This window comes from Protopterus annectens, chromosome 1.part0 (assembly GCF_019279795.1).
Source record: "Protopterus annectens isolate FY-2018-M chromosome 1.part0, PAN1.0, whole genome shotgun sequence".
NCBI lineage: Eukaryota > Metazoa > Chordata > Ceratodontiformes > Protopteridae > Protopterus > Protopterus annectens.
In genome coordinates this window covers 58,107,718-58,122,481 of record NC_056725.1, presented here as the reverse complement: position 1 = coordinate 58,122,481, position 14,764 = coordinate 58,107,718, and the positions used below count along the sequence as shown (strand labels likewise).

General features: G+C 37.0%; 1 protein-coding gene across 1 annotated transcript in view; it reads left to right on the top strand.

Annotated features, from left to right (window-relative positions):
* The window catches only part of LOC122787152 (RAS guanyl-releasing protein 1-like), a 1,047,578-nt gene that overhangs the window by 933,536 nt on the left and 99,278 nt on the right, over nt 1-14,764 (top strand). Inside the window, exon 7 of the mRNA XM_044062873.1 lies at nt 10,076-10,249. Within this exon, the coding sequence (XP_043918808.1) occupies nt 10,076-10,249 (174 nt within the window). The remainder of the gene's footprint in view (nt 1-10,075; nt 10,250-14,764) is intronic.

Sequence of the window (14,764 nt, the reverse complement as noted above, 5' to 3'; positions counted from 1 at the left end):
GTGAGCCAAGGTGCAGCATTGACCTTGGTTCTACTAGTCTGACTAGGGGCATGAAGGTCAAGAATAGCCAGGAATTTGGCATTGAAGTAAGTGACAGCTTCATCTAGGGGGAGGTTTTTTTAGGGCAGACCAGTTGCATGCCTTTAGTTCATTGTTACATTTTTGGAGATCAAAGTTTTTGTTGCTTCTTATAGTTCTATATGTGGGTTGGTGACAGTAGTTAATCTTAAGCTTGAGTATATATGTGAGGCAGTGATCACTTAGATCATCTGGTACGGTGCCTGCCATATAGAGATGTGGGGAGTTGTTGATGAGTATCCAATCCAGGGTACTGGCTTTGTTTTGTGATTTACTTAGCCTAGTGGGTGAGGTTATGGTTTGGGTAAATCCATGGAGGTTTACATGGGTTGTCAGGGATCGAGAGGAACAGGCATTCCAGTAAATGTTGAAGTCCCCAAGGATTATGGTTTCCTGTGGCTGGTTGTTATTGAGCCAGGTTAGGAACTCCTCAAGGATGTCTTGTGATTTTCCCTGGGGGAATATAGGCACAGACAATGTTTATGCTTTTTTGGTTGTTGATATGTAGCTTTGTGATAATAATGTTGGCATTATTGAATAGGGGGTTGTAGGGTGTCTATGGTGACAGATAAGGTGGACTTATAGAGTATTGCTACCCCTTCACCCTTTTTTTGGGTACAATCAAGTCTATGCATGTTGTACCCAGGTGGCAGGACTTCATTGTCCTTAGTGGCAGGTTTTAGCCATGTTTCTGTGAGGCAGAGTATATCAGGTGAATATACTGCCAGGAGGGCATGTAGGTGCTGGATTTTGTTATTAATGCTCTTGATGTTTAGATGGCAGGCCAGCAAGAAGTCTGGGGGCCTATGTGAGGGGTCTATATTGCTCAGGGAATTGGTGGAGTGATTAGGGGCAGTAGTAGTGGTTGGACCAGGGTTTGGGTGGATGTCACCATCCATGGTGAAGTTGGTTTTTATCCTAGTTATGAGTTTCCAGATCCTGAGTAGAGTACAGTAATAGTACCTTGGTTTGGGACAGATGTATTTAGGCCTGATAGGGACATAATTGGGTGGGGTCGGTGAGTTAAGAATATGAGAAGGGAGAAGTTGAGGGTTATTGTGTGTAAGTGAAGGAGTTGAGGTTCGGAATCTAGAGTAGTGAAAGCCAAGGTTTCCTGTGTTCTCATAGGAGGAGATTAGATATGGGATGAGTAGCAGGGATGGCAGAAAGTTTAGCAATAAAAGTGTGGGGATAGACATAGTAGTTCGGTTGAGATTTGGTACTAGTATGGGAGTAGTGGAGGGGAGGGGGACAAGTGGTGGCAGGTGGAGTTGGTTGAGGTTAAAGTATTGGTTGTTGCTGATTGGTTGTAGAGGAGTTGGGTGTGGCTAGATAGATATAAATTAAGCAATAGTAGGGGTGGGTGGAATTTGGGGGCAGGGTGAGGCACGAAGCGAGCCCGAGCGAAGCGAGCCCGAGCGGAGCAGGGCTCAACCAGTTTTCCAATTTGCCAGTGATTGGAGGTTGCAAAGTAGGTGTACTATTACTTCCAATAGGGCTTTTAGGCAAGTGTTCAATTTGCTTTAATTTACTGTTTTGCAGGAGGGGTTAGCTGTGAGGTAGTCGCTAGATGAACTTAAAACACTAGTGACTGAGGGTTTTTTATTTTTTATTTTTATGGTTAAGGTTAGCTATATTGCAGCAGTTTTCTAATGGGGCTTTTTGGGGGTGTTTCCAGTGCTGGACCCAGCTACAGTTTGCTTAAAAGACCATCCACTAAGAGTTAGGGTTATTAACCTTATAGTTTTTCAGTGCAGGGCTGGGAGGTCCGCGTTCCGTGTGCTTCACTACACCTACTGTTAAGTTCCTTATACTTAGGGAGCTTGTTAGGAGCTGTTACCAGGGGAGCGACCTGTGGGGATAGATTTGTAAAATTTACCAGCAGGCAGCAGTGTTTCAAGTACACAGTTTCTGTTCCTGTAAATAGTTAGCGTCCCCTTGTATATATATTCACATCTCAATAGACAGTTTTAATGTTAAAACATATTGCCATACAGCATGCACACCTATATATCTACAAATACGTTCTACCACAATTTGTTAACAGGAATTATATGCAGACTGTAGGTATTCCAGGTTTCAGTGTGCTATGCTGCAAACTTTTAACCATAATTATCCAGTGTAATCTCATATAATATGGTGGTTTAAATAGTAGAGTACAACTCAAACACTGTTGTTATCTTTTCACTGGTCTGTAGCAGAATTATTTTAACAAATACAGAACCATGAGGTAGTTTAAACAGTTGAGTACAAGTCAAAAACACTTTTGATGTCTTACACTAGTCTGTACCACTCTTATTTTATCAAATTAAGTACACTTGTAGTACAGGCATTTGTATATCCTGTAAGTATTCAACTACAGCAAAGCTCTATCCATTACTCTAACACTGTTTTCTTAAGCCTCTGATATCATTATTTTTGATAAAAGTCTGTAGCAGCAGTAGTTTCAGAAATCAAGCAACATGAGGAGATATGATACAGATATAAGATATTTACAAACTGTGTTAACAGAAGGCGACTGTCTGGGTCCTGGGGCACTGGAGCTTTGAAAATGGCGGTTTGTGTGGGAGGGATATGTAACCTCGGTTCAGTGGGCTTAACCAGTTTTCCAATTTGCCAGTGATTGGAGGTTGCAAGGTAGGTGTACTATTACTTCCAATAGGCCTTTTAGGCAAGTTTTAAATTTGCTTTAATTTACTGTTTTGCAGGACGCTTAGCTGTGAGGTAGTCACTAGATGAACTTATATTTTATATTAATATAAGCTATTCTCCTTAATCTTTCCTCCAAAATGTACTATATGCATACATTTGAATGGCTTATCTGTCCTCCCTGTTAAATCCTAAAAGATTATAAACCTTGACCTTGAACCAAAGCTGATTTCATAACTTCTAACAATAATAATTTTATAATGTCCCAATGAATGTTATGATAAATACTCTGTAACCTAGCTACAATTTGTAAATGCTTGTATAACATATTTATATATTCTTGTATATTTGTATTGGAGTTTTTTTTGTGTTTATCAAATTTATATCCTTTTATATAATTGTTTGGGAGCTTTTCTCACCGGGCCTCTAATGAGAATGGGTTTATTTCAGCCCAGTGGATATTCCCAATCAACAAATGGAAATAAATAAAATAAATAAATAAATATCCCTTTCCCCAATGTATACTAGCCTGAAAAACACAAGAAGGGTACACAAGTCACAAAATTCTACTCAGTGACTAAAATATTTGGAAAAAAATGTGTAAATAAACAAGGTTTACATTCTAATCCAAAAACAAACAAGCGTAACGAGTCCAAGATCCCACGAAATGCAGGAAATAAATCCACAAAATGTTTCTGCGTAAACAAACTTTATTTTAACGTTTTCGCCTCTGTAGCAACGGAGGCTTCATCAGACAAAGATAAAAAACGCCAGTTGTATGAATTTAAAACTTTTAACTAAGGAACTGATGTCATTTCCTTAGACACACCTTTAAAAAATTAAAGTGATAGGATCACATTGTATAATTCTTTATGTTGATCATATAAAGTATTAACATATCAGATGATAAACTAAAAGTGTGTATACACACACTAACTAACAACCATAAAAACCTACTTCTGACCGTGTAAATAAAATAAGTCAAATAAAATAAAATAACAATACAATAACAATTTATCATACAAGGTTAAACCCTTTAACAATGTATGTTAAAGGTAGCATGCTTCACTACGTGGCCAGCTTAACTATTTACCTTAGAGGACAATAACATTCCTTGCCCCCTACAAATATACAATTAGAAAAAGGGGGTTACCTTAAATAACTTTTATATTTTAAAACCGCTGAAATGTTACAAGCATCATTCAATCCCGGGAAAGAAAAGGCATCTAACAATAATTGCCAATCCAATTCTTTAATTTCAAGTAAAAGTGATTGTGGCCCGCTCCTAATGCCCACATTAACACAATCTATCCCCATAAATTGGAAGCTATGTCCAGTGTGGTTTGAGATGTGTTTAGAAAGGGCATTATCATTCTTTTTATTCTTAATAGCATAGTTATGCTGGTAAATACGGTCTCGTAATCTACGATCCGTTTTACCAACATAATAGGCAGGGCAGCAATTACAAAGGGCTAGGTAAACCACTGATTTAGTATTACAAGTGATCTTATGTTTAATAATGTATTTTTCCCCATTAACAGTAAAAGAACTGCCAACTTTCAAAAATTTACACCAATTACAAGTCCCGCAAATAAAAGTACCATTTTGTCTCGATGAAAAAGGAGAAGATTCTCTGGTTTGAAGGAGCACTTTTAAATTACTACCCCTCTTAAATACAAAGGAGGGTTGTGGTCCCAAAATCTCAATTAACTGGGCATTATTTAAAATAAAATACCAGTTTTTCTTAATGATCGAACAAATGGCATTAACATGTCTATTGTATGTGATAACTAAACTAGACTTGAAGTCACAACAAGATGCATTCTGAATAAGTACTGGTTCTCCTAAATTGTGTTGGTCCTTTGTTGCATCCAAGGATGATTTACAAACCACAAATTCAGGGCCACTTATAGTAATATGTACATTCCGTTGGAGGAGAAGGGGTTTATAAACCCCATTATCTCTCTTCAAGGAAACTTCTTCAATTAAACCGTCAATTAAATCAATTGGGTAACCTCTATTAAGGAACATGGCCTTAAGCGTAGAACACTCAAGTTCAAAGGCCTCGGAGGTATTACACATACGGACAGCTCGAACTAGCTGTCCTTTAATGATCGACCTCCTCTGTTTCCAGGGGTGGTTACTGTCAAAATGAAGAAAAGCATTACAATAAGTGGGCTTCCTGAAAATGCTAGATAAGTACTGATGGTTATTAGCATCTTTAAATAATTTGACATCAAGGTAGTCAATTTCATTGGTTGAGAAGTGGTATGTGAATTTTAAAAATGTGGAAGATTCATTCATGTACATAATTAAATCAATAGTAGCATCTTCACTTCCTTGAAAGAGGATAAACACATCGTCTAAGAACCTAGTATAGAATTTTATAGACTCTTTATATGTAGTGTTATTCAAGAGGTAAGAGTTCTCCCAATATGCAACTACTAAGTTTGCCACGCTCCCTCCACAGGGGGAGCCCATGGCAATACCTCTTTTCTGTAAATAGTAACAGTTGTTGAAAATAAAAAAGTTTGAGGACAAAATAATGTCCAAAAGTAATGTGACCACTGCAATCTCATCATTTGAAGCTTTTAAATTAAACAGCATTAACTCCACCCATTCGATCGCCTCCTGATGTGGTATGGATGTATACAGATCCACCACATCTATTGTTAAAAAATTAAGGGACAAATCGAAAGGGATTTTGTCAATAGATTGAAGGAAAGAACAAGAGTCTCTGCAAATCTGAGGTATAAACTTGAGATACTTAGAAATAATGTGGTCAACCACTCTTGCACAAGGGTGGGTGATTGAACATCTCCCGTCAATCAAAGCCCGCATTGGTGGATCTGACAAGTTTTTATGAATTTTAGGGATCCCAAACATAACTGGGACCCTAGGAAAAGCGATGTTTATGAAATTAAATGTGTCAATGTCAATCCTGCCATCGATAAATAGATCTCTAAAGTACCCTTTAATTTTATTATATTGTCCAGACATCTCATTTAACGATGAGATGTCATATGCGGGAGAGTTTAATACTGTTAACATTCTAGAGTTGTAATCCTCTTTATCAAAGATGACCAACCCTCCACCCTTGTCAGGTTTAATGACCCTAATTGGCATCTCACGTAGATTTTTCAAAGCAATTCTTTGGTCACGGGAAATGTTACACTTATTATCAAACCATTTAATATTTTCAAAAACCCGCCTTAGATCTAATTCACAGGCACATTCAAACATATGAAGAGTAGGGTGCAAGGGAGGATTAAAAACACTCCGCAATCTAAATAAAGATCTATCACTGTTTAAGTCACCCTGGAATAATACTTTTAGGTTTACATTCTCATTTATAGCATGGATTTAGATATAGATATTGTACCCTTACTGCTATTTTGTGATGTAACCGACCTTGTTTTTTTTTTTTTTAGTTAAACATGGTACAAATCCTATCTCTTGATGTTGTCGTCACGGATGTAAAGGGAATGTATTGGCTGTCAAATATCAGCTCTGAATACATAACCTGCAGGTTGTTGCCTTGTTTTTAGGTAGTAGTAGGTCAGTTGACTTCCAGTAACATTTATTCATTCAATCATTCATTCCATAATTGCCCATGTAATCCAGTATAGAATCATTAGGAAGCCAGTACATGTCCCTGTGGTCAGTGGACAGAATGATAGAAGCTTATAAGGGGCACCAATCCATGGCAGGTTGCATATACACACTTTCAGGCATGCACACTTAAGGGGAAGCTGTTTAGAAGACATCCAGTTCACATATCACACTTTTTGAAGATGTTGAATGAAACAAGAGCACTCCAAAAAAAGGAACACAGTCACATGGAGGACATGCAGACTCTATGCAGAGGGCACCAAAAACAAGAACCAAACTGGAGCACCAAGCACTGTGAATCAGCAATACAAGATGGGGGGTCCTTCAAGGTCATCAATTAGATTCTTTCTCTTTTAATTATTCATTAATAATCCAGTGCAGGATCTTCACCATATACATGTCAAAATGTGCAAAGATGATATACTAATAAAATCTGATAAAACTCTGAGGCACTGCAGAAATCTAAACAGACAGACATACAATACTGTATATGTGGTTACAGGATGACAGACTTACAGTTAATGCTTAGAAAGTCTGCCAGTATGCTACTGGGCACAGAGCAGAGGTTTAAGAAAACAGTACCCAAATCATACACTCAACAAATAAAACATGCAGCCCAGCACCAGCTACGTGAATATCTGTAAATGTTTGGATTAACTCTACCTCACCATTCAGACACCAGGCAGAACCTACTTCTGATGAGAATCTCACACACTTGAATCTAGGATATAACACTTCAAATTTCCTCAACCATGTAACTAAGAAATGCTCTTGCTATCTGCTTCTCAATGCCCCAAGCTCAAAAGTACTAGATTTTATATTTCCAAACTTACCTTGCAGTACATCAAAGCTTCAAATAGCAGTTAAGAACATTTGCCATTTTATCTCACTTTATTGTCAAGCCAGAACATCAATGTCATTTTTCATTCATCCAGTGTACTTACTCAATATATTCTCACAGCTGGAATACTTTAAAGCAATCCCATATTATGCTACCTGTTCTAGACATTTCATAATGCTGCATACCTAATTGCATCTATACATGCTTTGCAATGTATTTTTTACTGATGTATTTTATTATACTTATAAATCTAATTACTGTGTAATATTATTAATAGAGCTTCTCATCCCAGATCTTAGCTGAAAAGGACGTACATGCCCGGTCAGACTTTCCTGGTAAAAAATCCAAATAAATAAATAAGTGCAGGTCACTGGTCCACTGACTTCCTTAACAGCACATGCTAAAATCTTTTTGATTTGGTTTTAAACTATTGCACAAGGAGTACTTCCTTTCTTATTCCGATAATAATATTGCATGCAAAGCCCCTCTGTTTCTTTAGAGCCCATCATCAGCTTGCATTAATATTGTCAAGATTATCCATAAAGAAAGCAAAACACATAAGGGCCTTTAGTAAATTTCTCCAGCAAACTGTAACTTTTTTACTACAATATATTCAAAATAAAATTATGTTGCTGTCTATCTAAAAGTCACTCAATATTTTAAAGATGTTCTTCAGAGCAACAGGTTTAGAGAAAATGATTTCACCCACTAAATTTCTACAGTTCCCACATTTAGTACTCCTCATTATTTTTAGTTGTGACCATATTTGTGACCCCTCACTGCCTTATGTAGTTTTCCTTTGTACTCCTCTACCCACAACATTTTTTTTACTTTTCTCTGCTCTCACTGATTTACTGTAATATTCGATATTGCATCATTCTTGGCACACTATTTGCAGACTGGAGCACACTTAGTATACAGAGACATTGCATGTGTTGTCAAGCTTGTGCATATTACACAAGACTTTCATGGTTTGGATGGCCTTAAAAAGTCCAAGGTGCATTAACTTTCAAGACAAGGCTGAAGGAACTGCTCTTTAACACTTTGCCAGCCACGTTCTCCACAGTTTTATTACTAAAAGTATCTATGTATCACAGATGGATGTTGTACCACAGGTACGGTTACTTTGCTGTATGACTGAAAACCTGCAGTAATCACACCAGTTGCTGCTGCTGCAGTCTCACTGTGTAATCATGATTTTAAGGATACAGCTATGGTGCTTTTACTAGGTGAATGAGTTTGACTGGCGCACTGTGAACAGAAATGTATGAAATGGGACTGTTCTCAATGATCAGAAGATTACACTGTACAGCATATCACAGGGGCTATACATTTGTGCATGCGCTGTGTTGCTGAGCTACTGAGTGGGGAGACATCTGATTTCACAGTGTCTTGCTGAGTTCTGTCACATGGTGTGGAATCCCAGGAGGGGCTTATTACTTGCATTCACTAAAAATCAGTGTAAGCTGCTGCTGTAAATCATTTAACAAATGCAAGAGGATTTACCACCAGTATCAATAAATGTGAGGGAAAAGATGGCTGTTGCTAAAACCAGTAATCCCCTAACAAAAACTTTTGAGGAAAACAGAATGGTTTCATGGTGGCCTCTGTAAGGTTCGTCAGTAGTTATTCTGCATATCAGTCATATGAGGTGATCGTGGCTTGTCTGTGACTATATCCCTATTAGTACAATAGGCAGACCAGTGTCAGGAGTGATGTGTCTGCCTGTCCTAAACTACCATATCAATAATTGTCAATAAATACTGATTTGATGATGGGGCTAGATATTAAACCTGTGAAGCTTAAAAGTATCCTATCCCACCTCCTCCGATTCATTAAAGAGAGTGTTTTAGGCATATGTGCTTCCTCTTCAGTACAACAATCTGTACAACCACTCCTGGTCCTTAATGTTGTTACTATTAAAGGTATCCTGGATTTGCCTTTTATTTCAACTTCCTGTAAATACAGCAAATATTAACATAGGAGCATAACTTATCTGTAAAATAAATTATATTTTCAAACATTGTTTATGAATTAAAATTAATAAGCTCTTCTATACATCACACAAAGTATTTGTTCATCACTGCCATCTGTTGTGTGTGACAAGTATGTATGCTCCCATTTTTTTCTGTTTTTTTGGCATGACATATTTTGTGAGTCAGAGAGTTATAATGTTGAAAGTGCATGTTGTATTGCTTAGGAAACTAAAATGAAGAGCATATAAGGAACAAAGGCAATAACATTTTTTAAAATGCCTCCAAAAACACAAATGAAGCTTCAAACAGTGGAAGCCATTTTTTATATCAATAACTACACTTACATTATTCAGCCCTACAAATTTCCAAAGGCCCCATATATAGCTTATGACTAAACTTACAGCTGATGTAATGTGAAGTGGTAGCTCACCAGTAAAATGTATTTTGTAAAATAGTCATTATTAGAAAAGTGCTGCAAGTATATAAGCATGTCATAAAGCGGGTTCCCTTCAGATCATCGAATGAATATAATGTTGAACAGCATATGGCTGAGACGAAAACACTGTTTCCTCACAACATCGAGCCGTTTGCATGGAGATTACTGTAGGGAAAAATGCTCATTCACTTCAATGTAGGTGCAATCTCAGAGTTGGTATATTTAAGTAGCAGGGGGTGTGGGGGGGTGCAGTGGGCATAACCCCCCTTCTGCAACAAAAAAAATGTTTTTTTTTTATTTTGGGTTCGATGTTGTGAAGAAATTAGGTTTTCATCTTTGCCATAAGGTTGTTGACATTATGGACGTTCAACTATCTGAAGTAGACCGCATAAAGCATACTTGTTTAATTCATGCATTTGTAGGCTTTTTTTATGAAATTGCTGTGCAAAACTTGATTATTTAGTGTTATGTTTAATTTTTCAGTATTTAGACTACAGGAACTATGTAGTACGTAGTGCCATAAGGGAGAACCCTGCACTAGAACGTTCAGTGGCGCTGTGTAATGGCATCTCACAGTGGGTGCAGCTGATGATTCTGAGTCGACCTACTCCACAGCAAAGGGCAGAAGTCTTCACCAAATTTATCCACGTTATGCAGGTATGAGTAGTTTCAGACTTATGTTTTAAATAAAATACTTCTACTGCTGTAAGCAATACTTTTTATTCTCTAATTTGCCCAGTACTTGGTGTAGCTCAGAATGTTTTAAACAGTGGTATACAAGATCATTTATGAACTGAATGTTTTATGACAGTATACTGCTTATGTTTATTTATAATCAGACCAAAATGTGCTTGAAACACCCACAGGTAGAAAACACTTCAGTAGGTCAGTAAGATGATAGATATGCTTGGCTGAGATCCAGCTGTAATTAACTGCTGATTATTACTTTTTATTTGTAACATAATGCAGATACCATGGATACAAACAAATTTTAGGCAACACTAGTAGGATCTTATCTGTAGAAGCATATGAGGTTCTCATGGCGCAGTTCTTGTGGAAACATAAACAGGATAGAAGTTTTGTAGAGGAGCACAAGCAAAGTCTTAAAATCTTCTTCAGAAACCATAAAAAAGGGACTCTAAATATAAATGTGGAAGGGGGGGGGTTGATACCCAGGGTGACAGATTCATTTTTGCCTTTTTTTGTCCCACCTACAACTTCACCCTCCCCTGCCCCCATGGAAGACTAGGCCTGTAATAATACTGTACTTTTCTGAAAGGAGCTGTGGTACAGGGAGTCTCAATTGGGACTATATAACACTTGCACTTTATAGCAACAGAGAAGTAACATACAGTGTTTTGAAATATTTCTGGAAAGCAACTATTGGATTTGTAGTTCTGGAGCTGTGATATTCTGCTTTGCTTTTTATAAGCAGAAACATATATTGGTAATTCATCACTTTTCTGTGGTAAATAGTGCTATTCCGAAATACCAGTACTATATATTTCTGTGACCAATGTTGTGACATGATGGGTGGGGTGGCATTACTGGAACGTCAGCATTTTGCATTGCATGTATAGAACAGCAAATTAGCATACATCATAAAACATACACAATTTGTTAGCTAAGTAGTACTGTTGGTGTGTAGCTGTTGCATCCCTTACAGATTAATACTGTATTGTTGAATTAAAAACATGATGCACGTTAGCAGCAGAGCACTTTTTTGCTCTAACAGGTACTATTCTCAAATGTTTGACTAGGGGTCTCACCTGGAACTGTGATATTTTGCATTGTAGTTTATGGCAATTGAGAAGTAACACATAATATTTAAACAAAATATGGAACAGTTTTAGAGTCTTATCATTATTCCATTGAATTTGAAACATATAACAATGTTATCTTTGGAGAGACTAACATTTAATTTAGCATTACTGCTGACTTTTAAAAAGCCAGGTTACTAACATAGCACTACTGCACATTAATATTGTCAGAATAAAATCCTCTGCATTCACTAACAATAAGCATTGTCCAGCAAAATGTCATGTTCAGTAATTAACTGTCCCATCTCAACAACCTGAAACGTGGTACACCAACAAACTTGTTTTAAGCTGGTTACATATTACTAGATTATGTTACAGCCCAATGTACTTCATATAGCACTAAATGAAGAAGATACCCAGTGTGGCGTAAAGGCATGATGAAATCTGCCTTTTTAGCAAGGAGTAGGAAGAAATAGTAATACACAATGCACAAATGGAATATTAACGATCCTTACTTTTTGCAGTATGTAGGTGTTTAAAGTATCATTTTTTTTAAATATATATTTTTTTTTGGTATGGCTTCCTTCAAAGCTTGCCTCAGGAAATCATTTGTTTGGTGTTAACACTCATTTTTAATGTATGCTTTCAATCACTACTAAAGTCAACTGCAGTGCCAAAATGAAATGAAATGAAACCCAAAAGCTAAAAAAGATAACCGCCATGTGCAATATACATTTGACCGCCCTGTGCAATATACATTTGACCAGTCCATACTGTGTTACAGGATCTGGAGCCCATAGGTGAGGATAGCAAAAGAAATATGCTTTGTTCCAGTGGTCTCTAAACGGGTAGTTCCTGCTACTTTCCATTTCAACAGCAGCTCCTGAAGGCTGTCGAGCATAGAACTATAACGGTGGTGTAGTCTTATTTTAATTACATTCTGGTCTCTACATCAGTGGCAGACTCAGATTAAGATTTGTCCTTCTCTTTTTCTGTTGAAATCAGCTGCAGGTAAAATATTGTAATGCAGAAGGCTAAATATCAGTTTTCATCAGCCTTTCTCTCAGCAGTCCAATTATCCTTAGTGAAGTGGGAAGCAGTTCGTACCAAGTCAGTATTTTTTTACTGTCTAGTATTGAGCTACCCATGTGGATGCACTGGAAGAGGGAATAAGAGTCATAGTTTTATTTTTAATTTCTGATTTTCTAGCATTCAAGCACTGTACAGCGTCAGAATAACTATAAATCCAGCAGTAAAACACATCTGCCCATATAATGAGAAACATAAAATCACAAATTTTCAAACTAAGGCTTTACAAGTATCCAATACATACATTAAATGACATCATACCTCTACAGCTGTTAGCGCATGAAATCTGATTAAAGACTAAAATAATGGGATAAATTATAAATATTGCTCTTAGAAACTGGAAAACTGTCAAAATAACAGGATTAGTGTTAGCATCTATTTTTGTACGATATGAAGTGTGTGACTCAAATATATGTCATTATTTAGTTCAAAATTCATCAGTTTGCCAGAAAAACACCAATTTTATGAGGAATAGACCAAAAATATGAGGCAAAAGTCTGGACAGTTGAGAGGTATGCCTGAGGCCACCCAAATAATCATGAGGTTTAAAGGCTATAATAACTAATAATATTGCCATTGTTAACCTATTCCCTGGAATGTATGTCAACTACATTGTCCACACATATATGCAAATGTCAGAAGACTGAGGAAAATGCCTTGATCTTCATTTAATTGAAAAAATACAAAAATACAACACCAATGATTTTTGCAGAGTGGCAAGCCTCCCTGCCTCCCCAGTGTGGATGGATGGGCTCCCTCCCATACCAACTCTGAGATAATTGTACAGTGGAAAAAGGACAAACTCCCTGGTCCCCACTGTCCATGATCTCACACAGAAACAAGTTCAATCAGCAGTTCCAGCTTTTGTTTTTCTTCTGTGATGATCATATCATTCAATCGCCTGTCTAGTGATCACTTCTTTAGATTGAGTGAGTAGATGGGAGATCCATTGATCATTTGCAAGAACACTGTTTGCCTCTAACTGTTTGAGGTGATTTTTGGACATCCTGTTTAGGGAAGTTAGTCTGTTCTTATCTACAAAATGCCCTCTGATTTTGCTCCTAGAGCAAAGGCAAAACGGAATCTATATTTTGAAACAGTCAATCTATATAACATGAAAACAAAACAGTATGATAAAAATAGAACACCCTAACTTGTAGTTAAATATATTTGCATATGCTAGTAATGGTACAGAAAAGCTGGAGAAAAAAAGAGTTGGATGGTGAAGAGAGGTATATAAAGCAGACAGTAAGAAGAGAGGAGAGTGACAGAAATATTCTCTGCATAAAGGGTCTTTTAAGAATGTTCTACAAGAAGCAGCCATTCACTTATGATAATTATCTAGGTTATGTTGTCCAGGTGTGGAACATGTACAAAGCCAGAAGTTGTTTAGGTACTGTTTAAGCTGAGTTTAGAAACTTATTAACCTTTCTGTCAGTTTCAGTGTGAGAGGGACAGAATTATATAATTTTGAGATGTAGCTGAAATGTAAGGAGTCCCCTGCTTTGCTGATGTATTTAGTGGTAACAGGAAGGATTTGCTCCTAGAGCGGAGGTGACTGTTAAAGGTGTAGTATTGCAATATTTTCTGGAGTGTAGGGCATTTTTCTGACATATAGATAAGAGTGCGCTGTTACTAATTGGGAATAGGATAAGTAATTGGATAATTCTATCTAGTTTAGCTATCTTAAGGAGGTTCAGTGTTGGGCTTTGTATGGGGAATTTAAATACTTTGTTAATGCATGTTTCTTATTTTTTTTTCTTTTTTTTCTTTTTGTTAAGATTATTAAGAATAGGAAATGTGTACAGAAGAAATAGGAGTAGGTACAATCTGGCAATGGAGTTTCTGGCATTATCGGTGAGATATTGCTTAGCCCTGTAGAGGAAGCCAAATGTCATGTTTTTGATGGCGTGATGGAGATGCTATTCAAATTATTTTAGTTGGTTGCCATAATAGACTCCCAGTAACTTAGTTTGAAAAACTGCTTCAAATTAAGTGTCATTGTATTTCTTATGGATAAAGAGCATTAACTTTGTTTATTTGTGTTTAGGAGTTAGTGGGAACTACCTAGTAAATATTTTATTGCAGGGAAATAGAGGGGCTGATTTCTTGAAGCTTTGCGAGAGATAAGGCAGAGCAGATAAGGGTAGAGTCATTTATGTTATTGTACTGTAGTGGCAAGCTTGCTTGCAGGATGAAGATTGTTAGTTAAAATATTGAACAGGAATAGGCCCAGTATTGATCCTTGTCAGACTCCAGCTGTGACTGGGAGAGATGGTGAACATTTCTGATACTTTTTCACAGCTTGTTGTTGGCTAACCAG